General features: G+C 35.9%; 1 protein-coding gene across 1 annotated transcript in view; it reads left to right on the top strand.

Moving 5' to 3' along the window:
• The window catches only part of ADGRG6 (adhesion G protein-coupled receptor G6), a 132,018-nt gene that overhangs the window by 87,991 nt on the left and 19,449 nt on the right, over positions 1 to 24,578 (top strand). The window contains exons 10-22 of the mRNA XM_023183761.1: positions 599 to 741; positions 3,497 to 3,608; positions 5,003 to 5,067; positions 5,620 to 5,827; positions 6,792 to 6,963; positions 8,674 to 8,814; positions 11,144 to 11,263; positions 12,823 to 12,868; positions 14,241 to 14,347; positions 17,910 to 18,037; positions 18,734 to 19,002; positions 20,206 to 20,302; positions 22,759 to 23,042. Of these exons, the coding sequence (XP_023039529.1) occupies positions 599 to 741; positions 3,497 to 3,608; positions 5,003 to 5,067; positions 5,620 to 5,827; positions 6,792 to 6,963; positions 8,674 to 8,814; positions 11,144 to 11,263; positions 12,823 to 12,868; positions 14,241 to 14,347; positions 17,910 to 18,037; positions 18,734 to 19,002; positions 20,206 to 20,302; positions 22,759 to 23,042 (1,892 nt within the window). The remainder of the gene's footprint in view (positions 1 to 598; positions 742 to 3,496; positions 3,609 to 5,002; positions 5,068 to 5,619; positions 5,828 to 6,791; positions 6,964 to 8,673; positions 8,815 to 11,143; positions 11,264 to 12,822; positions 12,869 to 14,240; positions 14,348 to 17,909; positions 18,038 to 18,733; positions 19,003 to 20,205; positions 20,303 to 22,758; positions 23,043 to 24,578) is intronic.

Below are 24,578 nucleotides of genomic sequence, written 5' to 3' on the forward strand. Positions count from 1 at the left end.
TTTTTTTTTTTTTTTTTTTTTGTAGTTTTAGTAGAGACGGGGCTTCACCATGTTAGCTAGGATGGTCTCGATCTCCTGACCTCGTGATTCGCCCGCCTCGGCCTCCCAAAGTGCTGGGATTACAGGCATGAGCCACCACACCCGGCCGAAATAGTTAATTTCCAATAGTTCGAAATAGTAATTTCAAAAGACAAATGGTCAGTTGAAATCATAGTTTTTTTTAAAAAAAACGTTAATTTGGGGCCACAAAGAAAAAAATATAGAATTAACCACAGGAATGCTGTTTTCTTGTGTTTATGCTTTAACTAGTGACTAATATATTACTATCAATATTAAATATTAAAATATTTCTGAAAAGAAATGGAGTTATATGATAGAATTATACATGCAGTAGCCTATGGAATCTATTAATATTGGAATATTTTTAACATTATAATTTACACAGCAGCAGAGAAAGTCTGTGAGCACCTTGGCTAATCTCTTCAGTCTCAACAGGTGATGGTCATCCCTCTATATCCAAATATTCTGTTTCTACTACCAAATGACAACCAACCAATCAACAACAACAACAACAGTTCTATCTGAAATGTTTCCCTAGGTTGGTGCTTTGGGCCCTTCTAGTTTACAATGCTACCAATAATACTAATTTAGAAGGAAAAATCATTCAGCAGAAACTCCTAAAAAATAATGAGTCCTTGGATGAAGGCTTGAGGCTACATACAGTGAATGTGAGACAACTGGGTAAGTGACTAATTTTTTATAATATACATTTTATACAACTATATATTCAGGTTTACTTGAAACAACAGAAATTTTCTTTATATGCTATTTATTTATGTACATTTTTTTCTGATGATGAAGTTCATCACAAATGAGTGACATAGCAGAAAAAAACATTCAGCTCAGTATCTGTGAATCCAAGGGAATGAAGGAGGTAGATGAAAGTTCATATTTTACTTTAGGGACATGTTTTGAAAATACTAACAATATGAACAAAATGCCAGAATGATCTTGATCATCATTGTTGTCAACTTTAGGAATAAAAAGAGTGTGTAAATGTGGATGTGGGAACTCTAATGAGATACATCTTATAGAAGGAGATTTCCTGTTATATAACATCTGCTGGGCATGGTCGCTCATGCCTATAATCCCAGCACTTTGGGAGGCCAAGGTGGGAGAATCACTTGAGCCCACGAATTTGAGACTAGCCTGGGCTACATAGGGAGACTGTCTCTATGAAAGATTAAAAAATTAGTTGGGTGTTGTGCTGTGCACTTGTAATCTCTGCTACTAGGCAGGCCTGAGACAGGAGGACTACTTGAGCTTGGGAGGTCAAGGCTGCAGTGAGCCATGTTCATGCCACTACACTCCAGCCTGGGCAACAGAATAAGACCTTATCTCAAAAAAAAAAAAAAAAAAAAAAAACCAAACAGAAAATATCTCCTTCTCTCATGTTCCCTGTCTCTATTAGTAATACCACTGTCTTCACAGGACTAGGTCAGGAATCTGGGGGTTCTGTTGGACCTAGAATCAAGTCTCTCCTAGAAATCGTTCACATTCTAAGCTCTAACCACACATGACATGGCTTGTACTTCCACAAAGAGGCTGTGCTCCTTTGTATGCCCTTTTTCTATCTTTGCACACCGTTCTCCACTCCCACCGTCAACCTCATTATCACCTATGTATTTTTAAAGATAGCTCCTAAGTCACCTCTTCTATAGAAACTTTTCTGAAATCAAGTATAGACATCACTGCCTTTGAGCCTCTACTTCATGCTGTCCAGGTGCCTAGAGCATCATACAGACTAGATATATTTATGTTCATATATATATATTTCATATATAATGTTCATATATATAGTTCATATATATGTATTGTTTATATATATATATAGTAGACAATAATTGCTTACTTAAGAACATGTTTTCTTTTTTCTTTAACTCTTACTTTCCACATATTCCCAGAACCCAGCACATCCCCTGGAACTTGAACACTTGTTGAATAAATGAATGAATGAGTCTGCATGAGAATATTTTAGGAAATCAAATGTTCACAAATATGGATAACAAAAAGCAGTTGTTTTAATGTTATTCTATGATTACAATTATACTGTGATTAGGTACATTAGTAGAGATCAAAAGAAAAGAAAACTTTGACCCTTTGTCTTCTCTACACTGGAGGTTGAATTGAGGGAGGCGTGTTCCTCAGCCTTGAAGAGGGCGATTGCGACCAAGGCCAGAATCACAGTGTAGTAAAGAGGCAGGCATCTCCACTTCTGTGAGGAGCTACCCATCTCTATTGGGTGGATGTACACAGTTACAAAGAACTGATAGAGATGGGTGAATGCAAATAATACTAATAATACTAATCATGACAGTAAACCATTTCTGAGTCTCTTTGGGAAAATACTTACTTCTTAACAAATGGGGCTTTTTGGAGGGAGGGAGAATGCAACCTGCTACCCTTTCACGTATAGGAGTCTTCACAAAGAAGCAACCTGACAAATGGTAGTTTATCTATGACTGGAGAACACTAGGAGGACCAGCACCATCTGTATCCTCATAGGCTGGGAAAGCCCAGCACCACTCTCTCCATATATATATACCTAGACATTTAATTTATACCATTTAATTTAAATTATCCATTTTATTGTTTTTCTGCAAGTGAGTCTGTGGATAAGTGCTTCTACCAATGGAAAAATAAAAAGCTAAAACCTAACAGTTTTAAAGCTTACAGTATACATGGGAAAGTTATTTGAATTTTCAGTTGGTGATGACAGTACTTGTTCCCAGAAAACTGATATAACTTGCTAATGTTCACTCCTGAAATACAAGAGTTTATTGTTGCTGTTGATGTGTTGCTGTTACTTTGATATTCTTTAAAATATAAAATCTGAATCATTGATGTCATGAGGCTTACTTAGAGAGTTGTCAAACCAAAAGTCAGATGATTTGAGGATACAGAAATCCGAGGGTTTGTTGGTTTGCAGGTGACTTCCTGTGGCCCCCTTAGCTTCCAGGCAGGAGAGGCTATCAGAGCAGCTGGAACATTTTTTTATAAAATAGCCACACAACTCAAAGGTGACATTATCGAGTCATCATTTATAGGCTTTCCCCTTTGAAAAAAATCAAATTACATTTTGAATTTTTCAATATTGTTTTCCTTCTCTATAGGGTTTATTTCTTTGAATAAAACTAGTATCTGCAAATGATTAGAATGATAATGTATGTTTCATGTATATACTTAAATAAATGTGTTTTTTACTAATGGTTTTGTCTGATGTAATGGTTTTTGTATTTGAAGTGTATTAAATGTTAATATTTTTTCTAACTTTTATTTTTTTTTCAAATTCTGAACATAAACAGTAATATTTTGGTATTACATTAAAGAAATACCTAATTAACAGCATTGTCATTTTGCTTTCATCTTGCATCTCTAACCTCTAACTTTAAAAAATAGGTGAATATTTCTCATGCTGGTTCTTATGTTCATATAGGTTACTGTCTTGCTGTGGAGGAACCCAAAGGCTACTACTGGCCATCTATCCAACCTTCTGAATATGTTCTTCCTTGTCCAGACAAGCCTGACTTTTCTGCTTCACGGATATGGTAATAGTTTCACTGACTCTTGCAGCAAAGCTCCACGTTATCAGCCTTCCCAGGGTTATACGTGCAGCACGGTAGTTCTCAGGCATTATATTGATTGCAAAGAAGGGCAGGAATCTCTGTGTATGCCTATATCATTCACTCCTGGGGAATAAAGATAACATAAGTGGATGACTCAGAAAGGCAGTGTTTTCCTCCCAGCCACATGCTAATCAAGCCGTCTCATAGAAAAACTGAAGAATTTAGAAGCCAGCGGGTAGCACCAGAGCAAAGTACCTTGTTTGTGGATGAACCTAGCCTAGCCTTGGAATATGCATCTGGAAATCTGAAACTTTTTAGCTATTTGGACTGATTATTGTTGGAATGGGGAGAGGAGGCAAAGAGGAAATGAAGACAAGATCCAGATTGGGATAGTCTACTGATGGAAGCTGTCAGGGTATAGATTTTCTCTAAGTGTTTAACAGAAACCTCAGAGACAAGATAATTGCAGGGATTCATGGAATAGCAAGTTAAATCCATTTCTCCACCCACCTCACTCCCAATTAGAGTTTTCTGGGGGAAATTCAGGAATGAAAACTGCCTAAGCATACATACTTTGCATACTGTAAATACTGCTGGGTTTGACACCTTGTAGGGAGAAAAGAAGGGGACTTTAGAGATGTATGGACTTGAGTGAAATGTGGCTCCATCTCTTCCTGGCTGTGAGAACTTGGAAAATTCATTGATTTATCAAATTCCATTTAATCTTCTGTAAGATGTGGATTATAATCTGCTTTGCAGAGTTATGTGAACTCAAAATCAGATTTTACCTGTAAAGTTCTTAAAGCAGTACTTGACCAGTGTATCCTAGGTTAGGATATTGCTGGTATATTGTTTGTATGTTGCATGCTACTGATTTTTTCCCCATAAGAATTTTTAGCATGAAATTTATTTCAATGCATTATAGTTTTATTTTCAAAGGAAACTTATCTAGAAATCAAGGCACATCCCAAAAGTTATTAACTAATTTTTTCAGTTCTAATATCATTTATAGGAAAACAGGAAAAGAAAACTTGTAGAAGGAAATAGTACAAATGGAGAAACAAACTGGGGTGAGAGAGGAGAGAATAAGGAAGGGTGAGAAGAATGAGGTGGAGAAATGGAAAGAATTTGAGAACATTGTATAGATAGGGTGGTAAACAGAAATAGGCTAGAGAGATAGAACGTAGACATGTAAACAGGTCCAGAGATAAACAGAGAATTAAAATGGAAACAGAGTGAGAAGCTCAGTGTCTTAAAGGGAAGCTTAGCCATTGATCATATTGTAATAAATGTATACATCATGTAAAAATCCCTTTAAACAGTACAAAATAATATCAGTTATATCAAATATTTAAAATACCTATTTTGTTTCATAGTTATTACAATGCTACCAACCCATCGGTAACCTACTGGGGACCTCCTGATATCTCCAACTGTTCAAGTAAGTGAGCAATTTTCCTTTATTTCTCAAGGATAAAATGACATGACTTCAGGCTTCATGGTTTTCATTGTCTTCAGGAATATTCTTGTGCTATGTGATACTGTTTTCATATTAAAAGGCAAATGATTATTTCACTTAAGACAGAAAATACTTTTTGCTCTCATTTTAACTTTCTGTTCGGTAGGGGATTAAAAATAGGAAAATCTAGAGAAGATAAAACTAATATATAAATTGATATTTGTATCAATGTTTTGTAGTTTGCATTAATTTTAAAGAGCAAATTACCCTTATTCAGTGATTCTGGGGATGTTTCTCTTAGAACTTTGTGTGTTCATCCCTCCAAGTTATTTGTATCTTACTAAAGAGAGAAGTTAGCCTCTGCATAGAAAGAAATATTATTGCCTTGTGAATATGAGGATGAGGTATACACAGGAAAATCTCACTTCCTTGCTTCAACTGTAAAGTGAAATGTTACACTCTACTTTGGATTCCTGGAAATGCTCAAAATATGCAGGTAAAACTTAGTGTTGTTTTCTTCTGCCTTTGTTTTAGAAGCAAATGAAGTTGCTAACCAGATTTTAAATTTAACTGCTGATGGGCAGAACTTAACCTCAGCCAATATTACCAACATTGTGGAACAGGTCAAAAGAATTGTGAATAAAGAAGAAAACATTGATATAACACTTGGCTCAACTCTAATGAACATATTTTCTAATATCTTAAGCAGTTCAGACAGTGACTTGCTTGAGTCTTCTTCTGAGTAAGTATTTTGTTTTTCTGGAGAGTAAATTTTATTGGATAATGATGTTACATGATTTCTCACCTATCTGAATACTTTGTGCCCAGATTTTAGAATTCAAATCTCTGCAAGATGTATTGATAGTCATTCATAGTTAAGCAAGGTCATTCACAATGTGAACTTAAAAGTTCTGTATGGTCTTTTTTTGAGAAATACAATTTACAATATACATAGCCCTAGAAAGCACAAGCAGTCTTTCATTTTTTATTTGAAAATTCTAAATTTAGTTTAAAAATTCTAAAATTCTAAATTTAGTTGACCAGTAGAGTTATGCATAACTGGTCATTGTGAGTCCACTATACTGTGAACTATGTCACTGACAGCCATAGCCACATGATTGTTAGACTTCTGAAATGAACACGCTGGGGCAGATGAAAATGTACCTGTATTTATATGATTCAATTTGTATTTAATTGCTTCACTTAATATATAATATTAAAATATTTAATGTTTTTCTCTTTCTTCCCTTCTACATTTCTCTAAAGAAAATTTCATATTTGTTAAAAATGTATTTTCTAACAATCTACATAACAATATAAACATTTTTCTAGTGTCTTGCAGTTCACAAAACACTTTTATCGCATTATTTCCTTTGATTGTTGATAAGCTGTTAAGGTAGGGAGAATGCTTTTTTATGTGACAAAAGAGAGGCCAAAACAAATGAAAAACAGTATTTGTTCAGGATGATTTAATTGTTGATTTTCTTTAAAGCAGATATTTCTCTTGAGGATTTATCCATCCCTGTGATTCCATGTTTTAACAGATATCACTATGGATTGGGGTAATTTTATGGGTGTTCATGTTAAGATCAGAAAATCTGAACACAACTTTATTTTGTTTGTATTTTGCCATGCAGCAAAACATGTTTGTTTAAGAATCTAAAATATCGTATTACTTAATAGTGGTATTTTTGTCATTTCTTTAGAGCTTTAAAAACAATTGATGAATTGGCCCTCAAGATAGACCTAAATAGCACATCACATGTGAATATTACAACTCGGAACTTGGCTCTTGGCGTGTCATCCCTGTTACCAGGGACAAATGCAATTTCAAATTTTAGCATTGGTCTTCCAAGCAATAATGAATCGTATTTCCAGGTAATGAGCCAGTGGTTTCTTTCATTTTAATTAATTACTTAGACATATAAAAACTTGCTGATCACTTAGCAGTTGCTACTTCCAAGAGGTCTTGGTCCAGGAAGTGGCAAGCAGGTCTGAATGTTGGCTAAGTTTAACTAGAGCAGTAGCCATAAGGTATTGTGGGAGCTCAGAGTGAGTATACTTTCATAATCTGGGTGACAGGAGAGGTCAGCTTACCTTCTACAAGAGGGGTTACTGGAGCTAAGCATGAGTAGGGGCCACCATACTTGGGGTGAGCATCAGTTCAGTTAGAGGAAAGAGCTTTAAGGGCCCCAAGGTGAAAAGAAGCATGGTACATTCTCTTTGCCAGTGGTTCTGAAACTGAACAGTAGAATCTTCTGGAGAATGCTGGGTGTGGTCTCTTATGCCTGTAATCCCAGCACTTTGGGAGGCCTAGGTGGGTGGATCACTTGAGGCCAGGGGTTCGAGACCAGCCTGGCCAACATGATAAACCCTGTTTCTACTAAAAATACCAAAAAAAAAGTTAGCCAGGCATGGTGGTGCATGCCTGTAATCCCAGCTATTTGGGAGACTGAGGCACGAGAATCACTTGAACCTGGGAGATGGAGGTTGCAGTGAGTCGGAATCATGCCACTTCCCGCCAGCCTGGGCGACAGAGCAGGACTCTGTCTCAATAGAAAAAAAAAAAGAATCTTCTGGAGGACTGGAGGACTTGTTAAAACAGATTTCTGGGACCTACTCCAGGAGTTTCTGATTTAGTAGGTTCTGATTAGGCCCACCAAATTTGCACTTTTAACAAGGTCCTTAGACATTGCTGGTCTAAGTATCACACTCTGAGAACATGTGATGTAGAAGTCTGAGATAGCAGATGACAGTACGGCTGGACACATACGCTGGGGCTAGATGAATGGAGAACCTTTTCAACATGTTCAAGCAATGCATAAGCAAAGAATTTTCAAGTTCCTACTACATGCCAGACACTGTTAGCCACCAGAGCAAACAAAATTAATGAAGCATTGTCCTTGACCTGGGAGAGTATAGTATGTGAAGTGCAATCTATCTTTTAACTGTGGAGATAGAACAAACTGAAAATATAAAAAGCCTGAAATCAGGATACAGGCAAGACCTTTTTTCTCCATTAGACTACAGGCTCTTTTGGGTAATTCTCTTTCACATTTTAAGAGTAAAACTCAGTCAACTTCAGTCTTATTCCAAGACAATTTGCAAGAAAGCTTTCTTTGGCCTTGTGCTATGGTTTCAGGAAAAATGCTATCTGAGAGTGTTCATAAAATTTTAATGCAGTCTGAAATAAACAAGTTAACTTCAGTCTCTTTCTCTCTCCCTCACCCCTTCCTCCCATAGTTATTATCTTTCACTACGTGTTTTGAGAAAACCTCAAAATCTGCTGCTGGTAAATCTAATTCTTATACTTGAAAATGTTGACTGATTTGTAGATTTCTTCCTATGTCTTAATTAAAATCAGTGCATTTTCTCCTTTGACACACATGTAAAACCCAAATGAGATCTACAGCTCTGTCTGTAGGGGTTTATCCAGGAGTTGCAGTGACTACTGTAGATACAAAGGGAAGTCCTGGTACTGGCTAATTTGAACTTGCAATTGTTCACTCTCCTAACTATGCATGTGGAATAAAGTTATTACCATTTAATTATGATTACTTGACCAATATATCTCTCTGTGTGTGACAGATGGATTTTGAGAGTGGACAAGTGGATCCACTGGCGTCTGTAATTTTGCCTCCAAACTTACTTGAGAATTTAAGTCAAGAAGATTCTGTATTAGTCAGAAGAGCACAGTTTACTTTCTTCAACAAAACTGGACTTTTCCAGGTAAGCACATTCATTAAATTATTATTTTTCAATTGCAAATGAAGTGCCTTTGCTCAAAGGAAAAAAAAAACAAAAGTTTAGATTCCTTTGAAATATATCAGAAGGTTTAGAAAAATTTACTGCATTTTCAAAAATGAAAATTTTTAATGTAATTGTTGAAATATTTTATTTCAGATAATATGCTTATTAACAAGTTGTATGTACTTCAGTTTTTAAAATAATTCAAGTATTAGGCTAAGGCTTGCATTAAACAATTAGAAATTGAATTAGTGAAGAAATGACTGTTAATTATTGCTTTCATTAAATATTTTATGCTTTCCAATCATTTAGGCCTTTAGAGTTAAAGAAATTGCACACCAAAGGAAAGGGTTTTTTTTTTTCTTTAATTCAACAGGAAGCACTGTTTACATAATGAGCAGCATTCTTGGCTTTAATCAGTTTTCCCATTAGTATTTCAAGTGACCTTTGGTCTTTACACATCCGCAGAGTAGGATGGCATTGTGCTAAGCACATATTATCATTTTTATTGGCATCATTTCTAGATTCTAGAAGGCCCACTGCCAGCAAACACTGGTGACCTCTGTTTGCCTTTACAAGTACAACCTGATCAAGAGCAGTTTTGCTGGACCCTTTTTAAAAAATAAAACGTATCTATTAAATTCAAGATATCATTGCATATTGAACAATGTGACTTATATAAAAGAAAATAGCAAGTCTCAAGGCCAGAGAATTGTTTGTAATAGATCTGCCTTTATATATCATATGTAGAGGAACAGCCAAGTAGAGATATAGTCAAGGAAAAGAATACCATGGAATCCTTGACAGTAATTAATTCCAAAATTTAAAAATTTTATCAACAAATGTTTTAGGAACCAGCTCTATACAAATTTTGTGATTTATATGAATGCAATTTATATGTTTTATATAAAAACATGTGTAATTTATCCTGAAGGATTTAATAGCTATAAACATATACAACTGCAGTTTTAAAAATTATGGAATTTAAAGTGTATGACAATGTTACCTTAAAACTAGTATAAAAATGCAGTAGGTGTCACAAAGTGTGAATGGTACAGAAAGGGGGTCCAGTGCAGGGGTAAGGTTTAGCCCTGCACTCTTAAATTTGCAACTCTTAGATTTGCAAGGATCTGTTATTGTTTTGAGTCGTCTCCACATCATTGTTTCCTTCTCCTTTGGTATTTCCCTACCAAAGTTGTTATTAGGAAGCGTATCTGGCCAGGTGCAGTGGCTCATGCCTGTAATCCTAGCACTTTGGGAGGCTGAGGAGGGAGGATTGCTTGAGACCAAGAGTTCAAGACCAATCAAGCCAACATAGTGAGACCCATCTCTAAGAAAACAACAACAAAAAAGGAAGCATATGTTCAGTTTCTAAAGTTAATTTACTAGAGAATGAAAAAAACTTTAAAGCTTCTGTGGTGCTCCCCTATCATAGAGGGCAAGGTACGATGGTGTTGTTTTGTGTTTTACTGAAAGGCTGAGTATCACTATTTAATAGCTGAGTTTAATAGTGACCACCACACAAAATTAGTAAAAAGCTATATTCTGGATGCTGAATTTTATTTAGAATTTATCCTGTGATTATTCCAAAACAACTGATTTGTAAGCTATGATATAAAGAGAAATTCAGGAGATTTGACAAGAAATACAAGGGAAAGAAAAAAATAGAGATGAACTTGCTGAATAGAATGCTTATTGGTCCATACCATTTTATGGGACAGATTTGATTTCCTGACAGCCTTATTCCTTAGTGAAACCCGCAGATGCTGGCAAGGAAACAATCAGAGAAGAAGGTAGATGTCCTGGATGGGACTTGAATCCAGTATTACTTTTAGATATAAGTTAGTAAACATGTCAAGCTGTTGGCATGGATATGAAAGATGTATTGCTTTTTATTTTTCACACCATATTTTCTTTATACTTCTCTGAAAGAAAACAGCATCTATTTTCTGGAGTAGGGAAATGATCTAATTGTTTCACAGTGTTTTATGAGTTTATATTACTTATGAGTCTGCATTGTTTCAGATGTTAACTGGCTGACATCAGTCACCACAATCAAGAATGTAGTTTCATGAACTCAGTCTTACAATATTGGCTCCCAGCGTTCCCTCAACGTATTTATTATAATAAGGGAAGTAGCAAACCTCCTTCAGGAAAGCCAGCAACTTGATGTGATAAACAGGATGTTCTAGAACTGAAGATCTTAAGTGTAAAACTTGCTGACAGTTTGCTTATTTTGGAGCACCAAACTAAAATAAAAGTGTGTACTTCTGACTGATACACGCGATTTTTTTTTTTTTTTCTTCAAAAGGATGTAGGACCCCAAAGAAAAACCTTAGTGAGTTATGTGATGGCGTGCAGTATTGGAAACATTACTATCCAGAATCTGAAGGATCCTGTTCAAATAAAAATCAAACATACAAGAACTCAGGTAAGAAAATGCTCCCAATAGGATTTGGACAGAGGTGGACTATTTAAGATACTAATGGGGTCTTTTTTTCTACATATTAAAAAGTAACTGACCCTTTTTTATGGAATAGGACCCAGTTTTCCATAAAGAGAGAATAGCTGGTCAGGTAGTGCTTCAAAGTCACAGTAAATTGAAGCAGCTGGAGAAGTTAGTTTTATCTAGGACTCAATAATCAGAAAGAGAAGGGAAGTGAAGAGAAGGGCTTCTTTTGTTAAGATACAACATATATTGCTTCAAATAAATTAGTTGCAGATGTAGTTGCACACTTCTGCCAATAGAGGTATTGGTTGTTTCTTTGTATTTCTGTGTATGAAAGAAACAGGGGAGGATGGACTTATTTTTTGAGAGATTAGCAGTTGTTTAGTCTTTGCAAATGTTGCTTTTCTTGTGGCTTCATTACCCTTGTCATCTGTTTGTTTCATAAAATTAGATGGAAGTTCTTTATTGTCCCAGATGGCCCAAGAACAGGTTTTTCTCACTTTTCTAAAGGGCCCTCATCATGATTCTGCCATGTATTAGATAGGCAGGAAGGCAGGTGCTGAGGATTGAAAGCCAAGTCACCTAAGATCTAGCCTCCCATGTCACGAACCATCTTAGACTTCTGTGTTCAACACTTTGGCCTCCTTTGTTTCAGCCCCTTCATTCATGAAGGAAGATTTTTAAAAATTGTGCAACATACATAATATAAAATGTATCATCTTAATCATTTTTAAGTGTACAGTTCGATAGCATTGTGTTCATATTGTTATGCAACCGTGACCACTATCCATCTCCCCAGCTGAAACTCTTCTCCCATTAAATACCCATTCCCTCTTCTCTACTTTCAATAGCACGTGGCAATCACCAACCTACTTTCTGTCTCTTAATTTCACTACTCTAAATACCTCATATAAGTGGAAACATATAGTGTTTGTCCTTTGTGACTAGCTTATTTCATGGCACAGTGTCTTCAAGGTTTATCCATGTTGTAGCATCTGTCAGAATTGACTTCCTTCTTAAGGCTGAAGAGTATTTCATTGTATGTATATACCAGATTTTGTTTATCTATTTCTCCATCGATAGATGCTTGGGTTGCTTCTACTTTTTGGCTCTTGTGAATAATGCTACTGTGAGCATGAGTCTACAGGTATCTCATCGAGTCCTTGTTTTCAATTTGTTTATGTAAATACCCAGACATAAAGGAGAATTTTGAAGATGATGTGAAATTGTAGTGTCAAGAGCTTTTCTAAATGCTAAGAATGCGAGTAGAATCAATATATTTAATGAATGGGACCTTTGTAGTAACCTACAGATAAATGAGTAGTTAGTGTGATTCCTCATGAGGTTAGAGTTGATTTTTGCTTGAATTCTCTATGGAAGAGAAGAAGATCCCCCTAAATTGCCTGATGTTTTTAGGTTGAATTGGCATGTTAATACTAATCTATTTCTTTGTGCAACCCTTTGTGTTTTTATTTTTTTGCCATATTTAAATCATGGCATTTTAAACACAATTTCACATATTTATTCTTATGTTAATATAGGAAGTGCATCATCCCATCTGTGCCTTCTGGGATCTGAACAAAAACAGTAAGTTTTAAAATACTAGTTGTCTTAATATAGATAACAACTGAATTTTAAACATTGTTAGACACCCCCATTTCCCTTAATTCCACCCCATACCAGAGTGAGTCACAATGTAAGTGTAAATGGCAAATGAGTTGCAAAGTTAGTTTAGGTAGCTTGGAAAGTCAGTTCTAATTTCCGTAACTTTTTAGTCATTGCAAGAAGAAATAGGCAGACTTCACTGTGTTTTCTTTCATTTTTTCAGTTGAACAGCCTCTTTAACATCAGTTATTTGTAAAATACAGCATACAATTTTATTGCTACTTTTGACAAAAGTGTACGTGCACTTAATCTCATTCTTCTAAGACACATTTGAGGAGATTATTTGATATGTGTAAGGCAGACAATTTAAAATCCAGCTTCCGGAACTCCAGTTATGAGGGAGGTGAGAAGCTGACTAAAGGAATGTAAATATAGAAATGGTTATAATGGATATGTATTACTTGAAAGAGATGAACAGCCTGCAGCATTAGATTTGACAATCAAGAAAGAAAGACAAAATTAAGGGATGAATCAATCAGTAGGCATAAGGTGTTGAAATCTCTTTGAAAGGAAGTACAAATAAAGAAGGCTCTTCTGTTTGTCCCCTTGTGAGGATTATTGTGGCCAGATTCATTCTGATATCAATGCAGGCTGCTTTGCTGATGAAAACAGCCTGAAAAGGGTGAAAACTTTTTTTGATAGTCCTACAGGTGTTTTTTCGTGGAGGGGTTTAGTTGCATACTTTTGAGAAGATCTTTTCTCATTTGCATAGTTAAAAGTATCACTTTATATCTTAAAATCTTTATTAAATAAAAGGATTCAGTACATTGACAATATGTGTTGCTCATATTCCGTTTTATACCATAAAAGTAAGATAAGGTGGGTTCAAGCCATTTACTATCAGTTACCACCAGTAATGATTGCTGTATACATAAATAGCACATTCTAAGAAAGCAAACCTTCTTTGTTATTATGTCTTCACGAAAATGTAAATTACCCCTCAGAAAAAAATCGTTGGTTCATAGTGTGTAATGTATTCGAAGAGGAGTATTCTTTTTATGGAAGTTCGTTTTAAAATATGTTAAAAATTAAACTTGAATCAAACATTTGTGGAACTCTCGAGTTTGAACCCACTGATTAGATCACCTCTAACTGCCAACCCAGAACTAACATTTGATGATTCTAGGAATCCAAATTATTCTAATCATTGAAAGCTTTCATAATGGTATCCATTTTATAGATAAACTCTATATGGCAGAAGAGACTGAGGCAAATTTCTCTATAGAAGGTCTCATCCATTATAGAGAAGACACTGACCTGTTGTTTTCACACTGTTTGTTGATTCCTTCAACAGAAAGTTTTGGAGGATGGAACACGTCAGGATGTGTTGCACACAGAGATTCAGATGCAAGTGAGACGGTCTGTCTGTGTAACCACTTCACACATTTTGGAGTTCTGATGGTAAGGGGGGGATTTCTAAGCTCATTTTGACATGCTATAACTGTGGATGTCAGTCATACTCCTTTTTGCATGTATTTTTAGATTATGTATTTTGGGAATTATTTCCTGATTAGTTTTCATCTGTACCATGAATCTTAATTCTTAATAAAGAATCTAATTAGCAAAGATCACATATTAAAAATATGTGAAAGTAATTAGAGAAAAGAACTTTCTCCCTTTTTTTATCCTGTAGCATTAACAGTGATGATAAATAATCTCAGAAACATGAAAATCCCATGAAACTTTTTAATTAAGAGAGAAACAGTATCAAGGAGATGGACAGGGAGACAAGTGGGGGAGGGAGAGAAGGTTAAAGAAGAAAATACTGGGTATTACTAACATGGAAGGGAATTGTGAATAGTGTGATCAAAAAAAAAAATTTCTTATGTTATCACTCACTCAATGTATTTGAACGTTACTTTGTACCTGGTACTGCACCACGTGTTCTCCCTCATAGAGACTGCAGTTTGTTAGGACAGACTAGTGACTAGGTTTAGAATGGAGACTTCAGAGCTGCAAGAGAGATGATGGTTATGATGTTTCTGTCACTCTTAGTCCTCTATATCATTCTTTCCTTCCTTCTTCCATGCTCCTGTTTTATCTTATTAGCTAGCTTGCCATACAGTTTTAAACAAAAATTAGATTGCATCATTGTATTTTTCTTATCTCACCAAGTTTTAAGATGCACCATACATCCAGCAACTTGTTTGAACTCATCCATAGATTTATACCTTTACCTTTTATCCGGTATACTTGTGATTTTGCAGACACTTTTCTGGTCTCTAAGGTAAACTCTGGGTTGTAGCATAGCCTTTATTTCTGTATGGTTTTCATAAAGGGACCAAACCACATTTGTTTTTAAATAGGAGATAGGAGTAATGTGAGCTGAGGCAACAAAGCTTTTCAAATTAGAATCACAGACGTCAGGTTTTGTTTATTCCCGCCTTTAAATCTTGCATCCTTCTTCCTGTGGGGACTGGGAGGAAGCTGTGAGGATCTGTGGGATGTAGTATTTGGCTCATGAATCTACTCAGCCTATGTAAATGGCCATTGTCATGGCAACCTTGCTAGTTGTAATTTTCCTGACAATCAAGTACATAAATGCTCTGTAGAACAAGAACAAGTCATTTAAAAAAAGTGACGAATCATAAAAGATACCTTTTTAACTATCTAAATGCAAATATTTTGCTTTTGCTGCCAAAACATGAAAATGAACAATTAACTGTTGCATGTTTTCCTTAAGTAATTATAAAAGAAAGTTCCATTTCCTTCCATGTTCTCTTTTCTGCAAAAGTGATAGTGTACATTCTTTCAAAGACCACTTATTTTTCATGATCACTCATTCAGCTATGTAAGCTTTAGCTTAATTCATTTAAATATTTCAACTGTGTGCATGTTGTAAGTCTAATATTAAATAGATAACCGTAACAAAATTTAGTCTTCAGAGATGATTTTTATGCAGCCAGAGTTTGCCTGCCCATGACTTCACATGGCCAGCTCCTTCATATATTGTCTAAATTGTATTATGAGTTTGTAATTACGTATATTTTTTTCTGCTGCCATTTGATTGAATGGTTAATTTTATGTATATGTATATATATGAAGATAAGCATCGTTCATGCTATGTTTCCATTTTCCGCCTTGTCTGTTTTAGTAATATTAAAAATTGCTGGTAGAGAATATTTTCAGAATGTATCCTTTTTAGTGTTGGTCTCTTATCTTTTCAGTTTTTCCAGACCAGCAAGATTTTGTTAAGAGTTTTTCTTGACTTAGAAACTCTTTATTCACTTGTATAAGATACTCCCAGAGTCTGCATTGGCCCACGACACATTCACCAATTCACCATATGAGATGCTAAAACAGTGCACCTCATACCTATAATTATATCTTCTGATCTACAAATATTTTCAGAATTTAATGTCTTCTGCTACAGTTCTTTGTACTAAAACTGGCTTTCATGAAGATTAGTACATTTTCATATCGGCTATATCATAAAAGTTTTCATATTTTCATTCTCTAAAAGAACAAAACAACATGAAATTGTGTATAAATCTGTATCAATAAACAGCCTTATTTAGTTTCTATTTGAAATTCTGGATTTAATTGTGATTTGCAAGTCATAGGTTTTTCAAGGATTTGTGACATCACTTGGCAATCTCTCAAAACCATGATTCATCTCTCTGGGCTAATGAATCATTGGTTGAGGTAGCCTATCTGAGTCAAGTGGCACCGACTCAAACCCCATCCCATGTACCTTGGGTGTCCCGTGTTCTCCCAGTATTTTAAGGGATTCCTGGGATAAGAAGATAGGGGAAGCCCCCTCAGACTCTGAGCCTTTGCTTCTGCTGAATTCCATCACTTTGTGCATTGCTTGATGTCGCAGAGATACTGTACCTGTTCTTTACTGCATCAGTGAAACCTGAGACTAACCCTCATTTCTCTCTCTCTCTCTCTCTCTCTCACACACACACACACACACACACACACACACACAACTTAAGGCCTGTGTGTGAGTAGCAGATTTTATTGGCATTTCGATGAAAATTAAAGACAATTCACATATAGGAGGAAAAATCATAAGCATTTTCTCCATAATTTAAAACGTAAAAGTTTACACTAGATATTCAATACATCCCTTCTCTAAGAACACTCCATTTTTGAACATCTATATAATGGAGGTACCTTTCTCCTCCAACCAGGATTGAGTGATTGGTCTTGCCTCAAGATTTATTCCTAACCCAATCCCCCATTTAAGGAGGAAAAGAAAGATTTTCCTAGCAAGTCCAGACTTTGTAAGTCTCCCTTAGCGCATTGAAATTAATACTTTATATGAATACACTGGAAAGTATTTACTTCTTTCCACTCCACAACAGCTCCGAACAATTCAAATTATATCCTTTCAGTACTATAGGAATAAAAAAATCTATGACCCCCAAAACTCTTAGTGGCATCTCATTTATGAAAATAAAGACTGTCCCACCTCATACATACCAAGCATTGAAATGACCAGGATTAGGAGCCTCCGCACTACCCATAGAGCATGGCAGTCATAGCACCAGCAAAGCCTCTGGCTGAGCTACTTGCTACCTGGCAAGGAACCTAAAGGCTTGAGGGTTTGGCCGTATAGACTACCAGGGTCTCCATTTGAACTGGTGCCCCAAGCCCTGCAATTGTTAGGAATAGGCCTGATGGTTTATTATGCAAGGCAACCGTCTCCTCTACAGTTTCTGTTGACAGTGCTGGTGGTTTTGATCTTCAGGTTATACCAGTGTGCAAAAAGCTTGGGAAAGAAGGTAATGATGAAAAACAATGTGTAACCGCTTACAGAAGTAATGCTTCTTTTTTTTCTTTTGTTTATTGATTGAAAATAATATAATAAATGGAAATTTTAACATTGATTTACACTGTTGGTTTTAGTCACTGAGAGTAAGCTGCTCTAATGTTAACAGTGAACTTTCTGGTGAAACAGAACCATTCTCATGAGAAGAGAGATTCTTACAGCTGCTTTCCATGTTTTATGTAGGACCTTCCAAGAAGTGCCTCACAGTTAGATGCAAGAAACACTAAAGTCCTCACTTTCATCAGCTATATTGGGTGTGGAATATCTGCTATTTTTTCAGCAGCAACTCTCCTGACATATGTTGCTTTTGAGTAAGTATTTTTTTAATCTGCCAAACCCTTTGCTAACTGTTCCAAATGTGAATAAGAAGATTGCCTCGGCTTTGAAAAACATTTATACACTGTAGGGTGGTTCAATGCTAATGTTCATGTTTCTCATAAAATATATTATGCAACATGAATTTTCCAGCTATAGAATTTTAATTTATAATTACTGTATTTCTGTTTAAAAAATGCATTTGAATCTGTTAGAAATGATTAACATTTAAGTAAGTAAAAATTATATAAGGTGCTTTCTGTATTGTAAAACATGAAAACATTTGTTTTATAATCTTATAAAATTAGTCCTGAAACAAATTTTTTCAGATCCTTAACTCATTAGAAATCAAGAAGATTCAAATAATTTAGGGAAATTATTTTTTAATAAAAATGTCATTCTTATAACTCTAGAATTTTTCCTGGATTAAAAAAAATTCTGTTGAAACCCAACTGGGAGTTGTATAAACAATTGGAAATAATTTTGAAGTAAATTAATATTTTTAAAGTCTTTATAACTTGCCAAATACTCATAAATATCCTTAGCCCCTCCTTTTAGCAGAACCACATCAGAAAGGTGGTGCTACCTATCTTATTGCAGGGTTGTGTAAGATATGAATTTATACAGGTCTGTGCTTAAAAGATTGATATGCAGTATTAGTTCTGTCATAGATTCCTTTTTTCGTTTTTTAGGAAATTGCGAAGGGATTATCCCTCCAAAATCTTGATGAACCTGAGTGCAGCCCTGCTGTTCCTGAATCTCCTCTTCCTCCTAGATGGCTGGATCACCTCCTTCAATGTGGATGGACTTTGCATTGCTGTTGCAGTCCTGTTGCATTTCTTCCTTCTGGCAACCTTTACCTGGATGGGGCTAGAAGCAATTCACATGTACATTGCTCTAGTTAAAGTATTTAACACTTACATTCACCGATACATTCTAAAATTCTGCATCATTGGCTGGGGTAAGCCTCTTCAATTTTTTTGGCTTTGTTTTTCCCTCATGAAAATTACCAGATTCTCATAGGAAAAATTCTTATTTAAAAAAAATAGCACCATTAAGAGGAACCTCAAAATCGTGAATGCCATGGATTAGCCATACATAGCCTAAGGAAGGGACATCTTCACAACTTTATTTTTTAAAACTCATCAACAGCACTCACTATATACACGAGTAAAGGAAAAGCCCTCACTCCTGAGTCACCACAAACTTATTTCCTGAGCCCAGAGCCAGCCCACCCAAGTCTGAAGAAGCAGCTGGCAGACAGTGGTGTCTTTCCCATGATGCTTTAAAATACAAAGGCCAGCTCAGACGGCTAGTTACACTCATCCCCAGACACATGCCTATGACTTGGAAACCAGAGAAAGAATGTTATTCTTGCGTGTGCAACCAGAATACTTACAGGATTATTGCCTTGAACTTTTTGTAATAACATGAGTCCTCAGTCAGACATAGGTGGTTGAATTAACCTGTCTGAGATCTTCTGTTGTGCTCCTTTGTTTTTGCAGGTTTCATATTGAGTCAGGCATTTTAGAGCTTTCTCACAGGTCTGTTTCAGATGGAAATATAAAAGTGAGAGATATTTTCAAGACCTTCAAAACCACCTCAGGAGGCAATAAGCGCACTCTTTGGAGACCTGGGATGCCTGCCATAGAATTTCCCCACTGAAATATACATGGAAATACTTAATCTCTGGAGAGAGAAGGCTACAAAGACTTTATAACCCCCTTGCTTTTCCTCCACTTTTTCTAAAGAGTTTTCTTTACATAGAAGGAGGCAGAATAGGCTGTAATGACCTTGTCTGCCTAAACTCTGCCAGTCTAACAAGGCTTAATTAATGAAACCACTTTCACTAGTGCTAGATTTGATACAAATCAGGTTCTGGTTTTCTAGTGAGTCCCACTAAGCAAACAGAATTTTATTTAAATATCTGTCATTTAAGAGTAGGTTTGGATTGTTGCCAGTTAGACTTGAACATTGAACCCCAAGGAGGGGATTATGTTGTTAACCAAGTTGCCATTTCTAAGAAGTTTGAATCTGGGATATGGAACGTTGACTTGCTTGCATTTCTCTTCTTTTCACCTCTCTTCTTTACATTTCATTAGCAGTCTTATGAAGCAGTTTCAGATGCTTCAAAAGAGTTTGTGTCATGGTGTTTTTCTAACAGGTTTGCCTGCCTTAGTGGTGTCAATTGTTCTAGCAAGCAGAAACAAAAATGAAGTCTATGGAAAAGAAAGTTACGGGAAAGAAAAAGGTGATGAATTGTAAGTAATAAAAACTTTTTGTGATGAGTAGATATCCTTTGTTTCCTGAAATCTAGCATTAGTTAATTTCCATGCCAATAACAGGGCTTTCATTTTAAAAGGTTAATGTTTATTCGCATGACTGCCGAAGTCTCTGCTACACCACAGATTAATTCAGTTGAATGCCCTGAAATGTTTGAGACACTTTTTCGTATTAACATTGTACTCTGTCATATGAAAGAATTGAGAAAATACCTAAGACACTGTTTTTTTAGCCTTGGAAGACCCATTCTATTTCAGAAGATTTCATAACACTCTCACCTCCTTAAACCCACCCACATCTTCAAGAGAGTTAAATAGTAGTATCAGACAGAGAGTGAATGATGCAATGCCAATGGGAATGTTATGTAGAAATTTAGAGAATGGAGAGATCAGCAAGTTGTTAAACAATTTTGAAAGTTCTTTTCAGATTGTGAGATCATTGAGATTATGGTTTTTGTATTGTTCAGTTTGGGCAGTTACTGCTCTCATATTTTATTAATCCACCATGGGTACTCAAATATATGTTGATTGAAAAAATTACTGAATGAATAAAGAGCCTATTTCTGAAATGGGACCCACAATGACACGTATCTGTGCACATTTCATGGATGGTTAACATTTACAACAGCTGGGCGCAGTGGCTCACCCCTATAATCCCAGCACTTTAGGAGGCCAACCTGGGTGGATCACATGAGGTCAGAAGTTCGAGACCAGCCTGGCCAACATGGCAAAATCCCATCTTTACTAAAAATACAAAAATTAACTGGGCATGGTGGTACACACCTGTAATCCCAGCTACTACTCGGGAGGCTAAAGCAGGAGAATCATTTGAATCTGGGAGGCAAAAGTTGCAGTGAACTGAGATCATGCCATGCACTCCAGCCTGGGTGACAGAGTGAGACTCCATCTTAAAAACAAACAAACCCGCTTACATCACTTATCCAATCTCTGTCCCATTCCTTCACAGTCTTCCCTTCTCATATATTTGTAAAGTGGCACTCGAAAGACCCCACAAGAACTAGGGAAAAATAATGGGGTTAGGTCAGGAATTCTAGAATTTTAGAAGAACTTCTATGTGTAAAAGAAACGTTAGCTCCAGGGACAATCTGTAATGTTTCAGGGACATTTATAACAACATACATTAAAAGTAGAAACAATAAATAATTTCTAAATAAGAGAATTTAGAAGTATGTTCATCAACTCATTCAGAACTTTAAAGTACCATTTAGTAAACTGCTATACCATTAGGAAATTTCATTTATTGATAATTTACTGTATGCAAGAATCATGTTAGTTTCTAGAATTCAAAGATGTACAGGACAGCTTTTGCCTTTGTGGAGATTATGTTCCAACGTGGAAGACATGGCCCAGAATAATAACCATTTGTGCTAGAATTTCAAGATGAATTACTAGAATTTCAAGATGAATATAATTGCTTTAAATCATTTATCCAATTTTCGAAGTGTCTTAAGAATTTCCATAGACTTGATTAGGCACTAGGACATCTGCAAATTGTATTATTTGACAACTTTGCATATAGTACAGTTTTAAAATTTCTTTCATCTACTATCCAGTCTATATATTCTAAGTATCAAGTATCTTCTTCTCCATATCACTGGGATGTTTTGTAATCATTGTAAGCTATGTAATTGTGCATGATAAGTATCTGTATATTAATCTCAATTATAATAAGGTCTTGCCTCACCTACAGCAATGATATTAGTAGTAATTATTTTACCACAGTAACAAACTCACAACTAGTTGTGACTTAAGTGAGTAGTTTACTCTGCACATGACAAGAAACACGGTGGTGGCAATCACTGGTATTGATTTTGTGGCTAAAAATGTCAGGGCCAACAACTCTGCAGGTGGCTTGACCACTCTGTCATTGGACAGAAGATGCTGGCTGCAGCTCCATAGCTCACTTGCACGTTTGAAGCAGGAAGAAGGAATAAGGGCCTTGCCAGTTGAGTCTACCAGTAATAGCTCTCCCAAAAATCCTTTGGCAGACTTCTACTTCCATATCACTTTATAAAACGATGTCATACAGCCACTTCTTAAATACAAAGGAGACCAAAAATGAGTTTTTAGATTTCCCATTCTTAGTGTACAGGCACCCAAGAGAAAAGGAGGTTAGACATGGCTTGGAGCAAGTCAACCAAGGTGTTTTCATATCAACTCAGAATTCAGGAAGCCACCTTGTCTTCTTTGTAATATTGGCTTACCTAGATAGTAAGATAATGGCCATCCAAAAACAAATGAACAAAAGACCTATAAAGAGATTGAATAAGAAACTGAGGTCCAAGGAAGTAAAGTGACTTTCTAAAGGCATTTGAGAGAAAAATCTGCAGTAGCCCAAACTAAGCTGAGAAAAGTCTTAGGTAAACAGGACATGGTAATACATCTTTTTACTTTCTCATTTTTTCTTTCTTAAGCTGCTGGATTCAGGATCCAGTCATATTTTATGTGACCTGTGCTGGATATTTTGGAGTCATGTTTTTTCTGAACATTGCCATGTTCATTGTGGTAATGGTGCAGATCTGTGGGAGGAATGGCAAGAGAAGCAACCGGACCCTGAGAGAAGAAGTGTTAAGGAACCTGCGCAGTGTGGTTAGCTTGACCTTTCTGTTGGGCATGACGTGGGGTTTTGCATTCTTTGCCTGGGGCCCCTTAAATATCCCCTTCATGTACCTCTTCTCCATCTTCAATTCATTACAAGGTAAGATAAACTGTACATGAATAGTCTCTGCTTTCTAATTTTGTCATATTAGCAAGCAGCTTCACTTTTGGACAGATGCCATGTTAAGTTTCTGTGTCACTATTTCAAGTGCTGAATATAGTTTCAGGTGCAGTGTGGTCACTTGTTAAAAGGGTCTTGAATAGATAAATGAGGTAGAATGTTAGTTCTTCCTTTTTATCAGTGATATATCCCAAGCACCTAGAACACTGTACCTGGCAGACAGTAGGTACTCCATAAATGCATATTATTTCATGAATGAATATGGAGCAAGGGAAGTATCTAGCTGAGAACTGAACAGGGAGTTTAAAGGGATGCACAGACAAGTTACCTTCTTCACAGTTTTGCTGAATGTTGGTACTCTTTATAGATCCTTGTCTCCTGTAGATTTACCATTGATGGCCAGAAGAAATTTTAGAGTCTATGTAAGAACAGTAGCAGTTCACCTTGATTTTTGGTTCCTTTGATTTCAGAATAAATACCAATACTGTAGTTTAGAAACCTTTATCTTTTTATGAGATATGTTGAACTTTTCACAGTTAGTTCAACAGTTCAATAAACATTTGTCAATGATCTGCTTTGCATAAAAATACTGGGCTTCCTTCAAAGAGCTTGCAGTCATACGTCTTATTCCATAGTACATACCATAGTGTACTCTATAATAAATTTAACTTTTAAGCTTAAGTGAATATAAATTGTCTTTTTAGATCATTAAATGGCATTCTTTAAGATTTTGTGACTATACCCTGTACTGTTGATGAAATGACTTAATGTGCAGAAGCACTATGAGGCCAACACCCCAAAAGAAATTAGAATGCTTGGAATGTTTCTGAGTAGAGCAGTGCAAATGGCTTGACTGAAGCTATTGGTCTTATAGTTGTAGATGTCTGGGGAAGAAATTGCTGAATATATCTGAGCTGGGGTGGAAAGCAGATTTGTATTACTCACCAAATGAGGTGCCAAGGTGGGTATCCCTGCAGATGTGTTTTAAGAAAGTCTGTACTTACCTGCAGGGGAGAGTTGGTTACTGCGTATCTCCCATACTCTTCCACTCGCTTGTGAAGTGCAAAAAATAATTGTCACATGGTAGGTGCTTAATGATTGGTGAATTAATGGATTGCTAGATGGAGAAAGAGGCTTTGAGGATGGCCTAATCCAATCTGAGATGCCTCTGGCATAAATATGTATTAACTAGTTCAGCAAATTTTATTCAGGTTCATTGTCTTATAACAAAGGAAATATGCAGACTCGCTATCTTTAGTCAATAGAATAATAAGCCTCAAGTGCAACTCCAAAAATTGGAAAATGAGTATGTAGCATATAAATACATCTTTATTGGGATCTAGCTCTAAAAAGTGAGTATTCCTCTATTTACTCTCTTCTATAATATACAACATAAAAGTGCCTAAATAAATATTGACAAAAATATCCATTAACATTAGAAATTCCATGGTTTTATATTTCAGGATTGTACATAAAAGGCACATTGATCTGCCAGCCCAACCTTGGTTTTGCTTT

This window comes from Piliocolobus tephrosceles, chromosome 5 (assembly GCF_002776525.5).
Source record: "Piliocolobus tephrosceles isolate RC106 chromosome 5, ASM277652v3, whole genome shotgun sequence".
Taxonomy (NCBI): Eukaryota; Metazoa; Chordata; class Mammalia; order Primates; family Cercopithecidae; genus Piliocolobus; species Piliocolobus tephrosceles.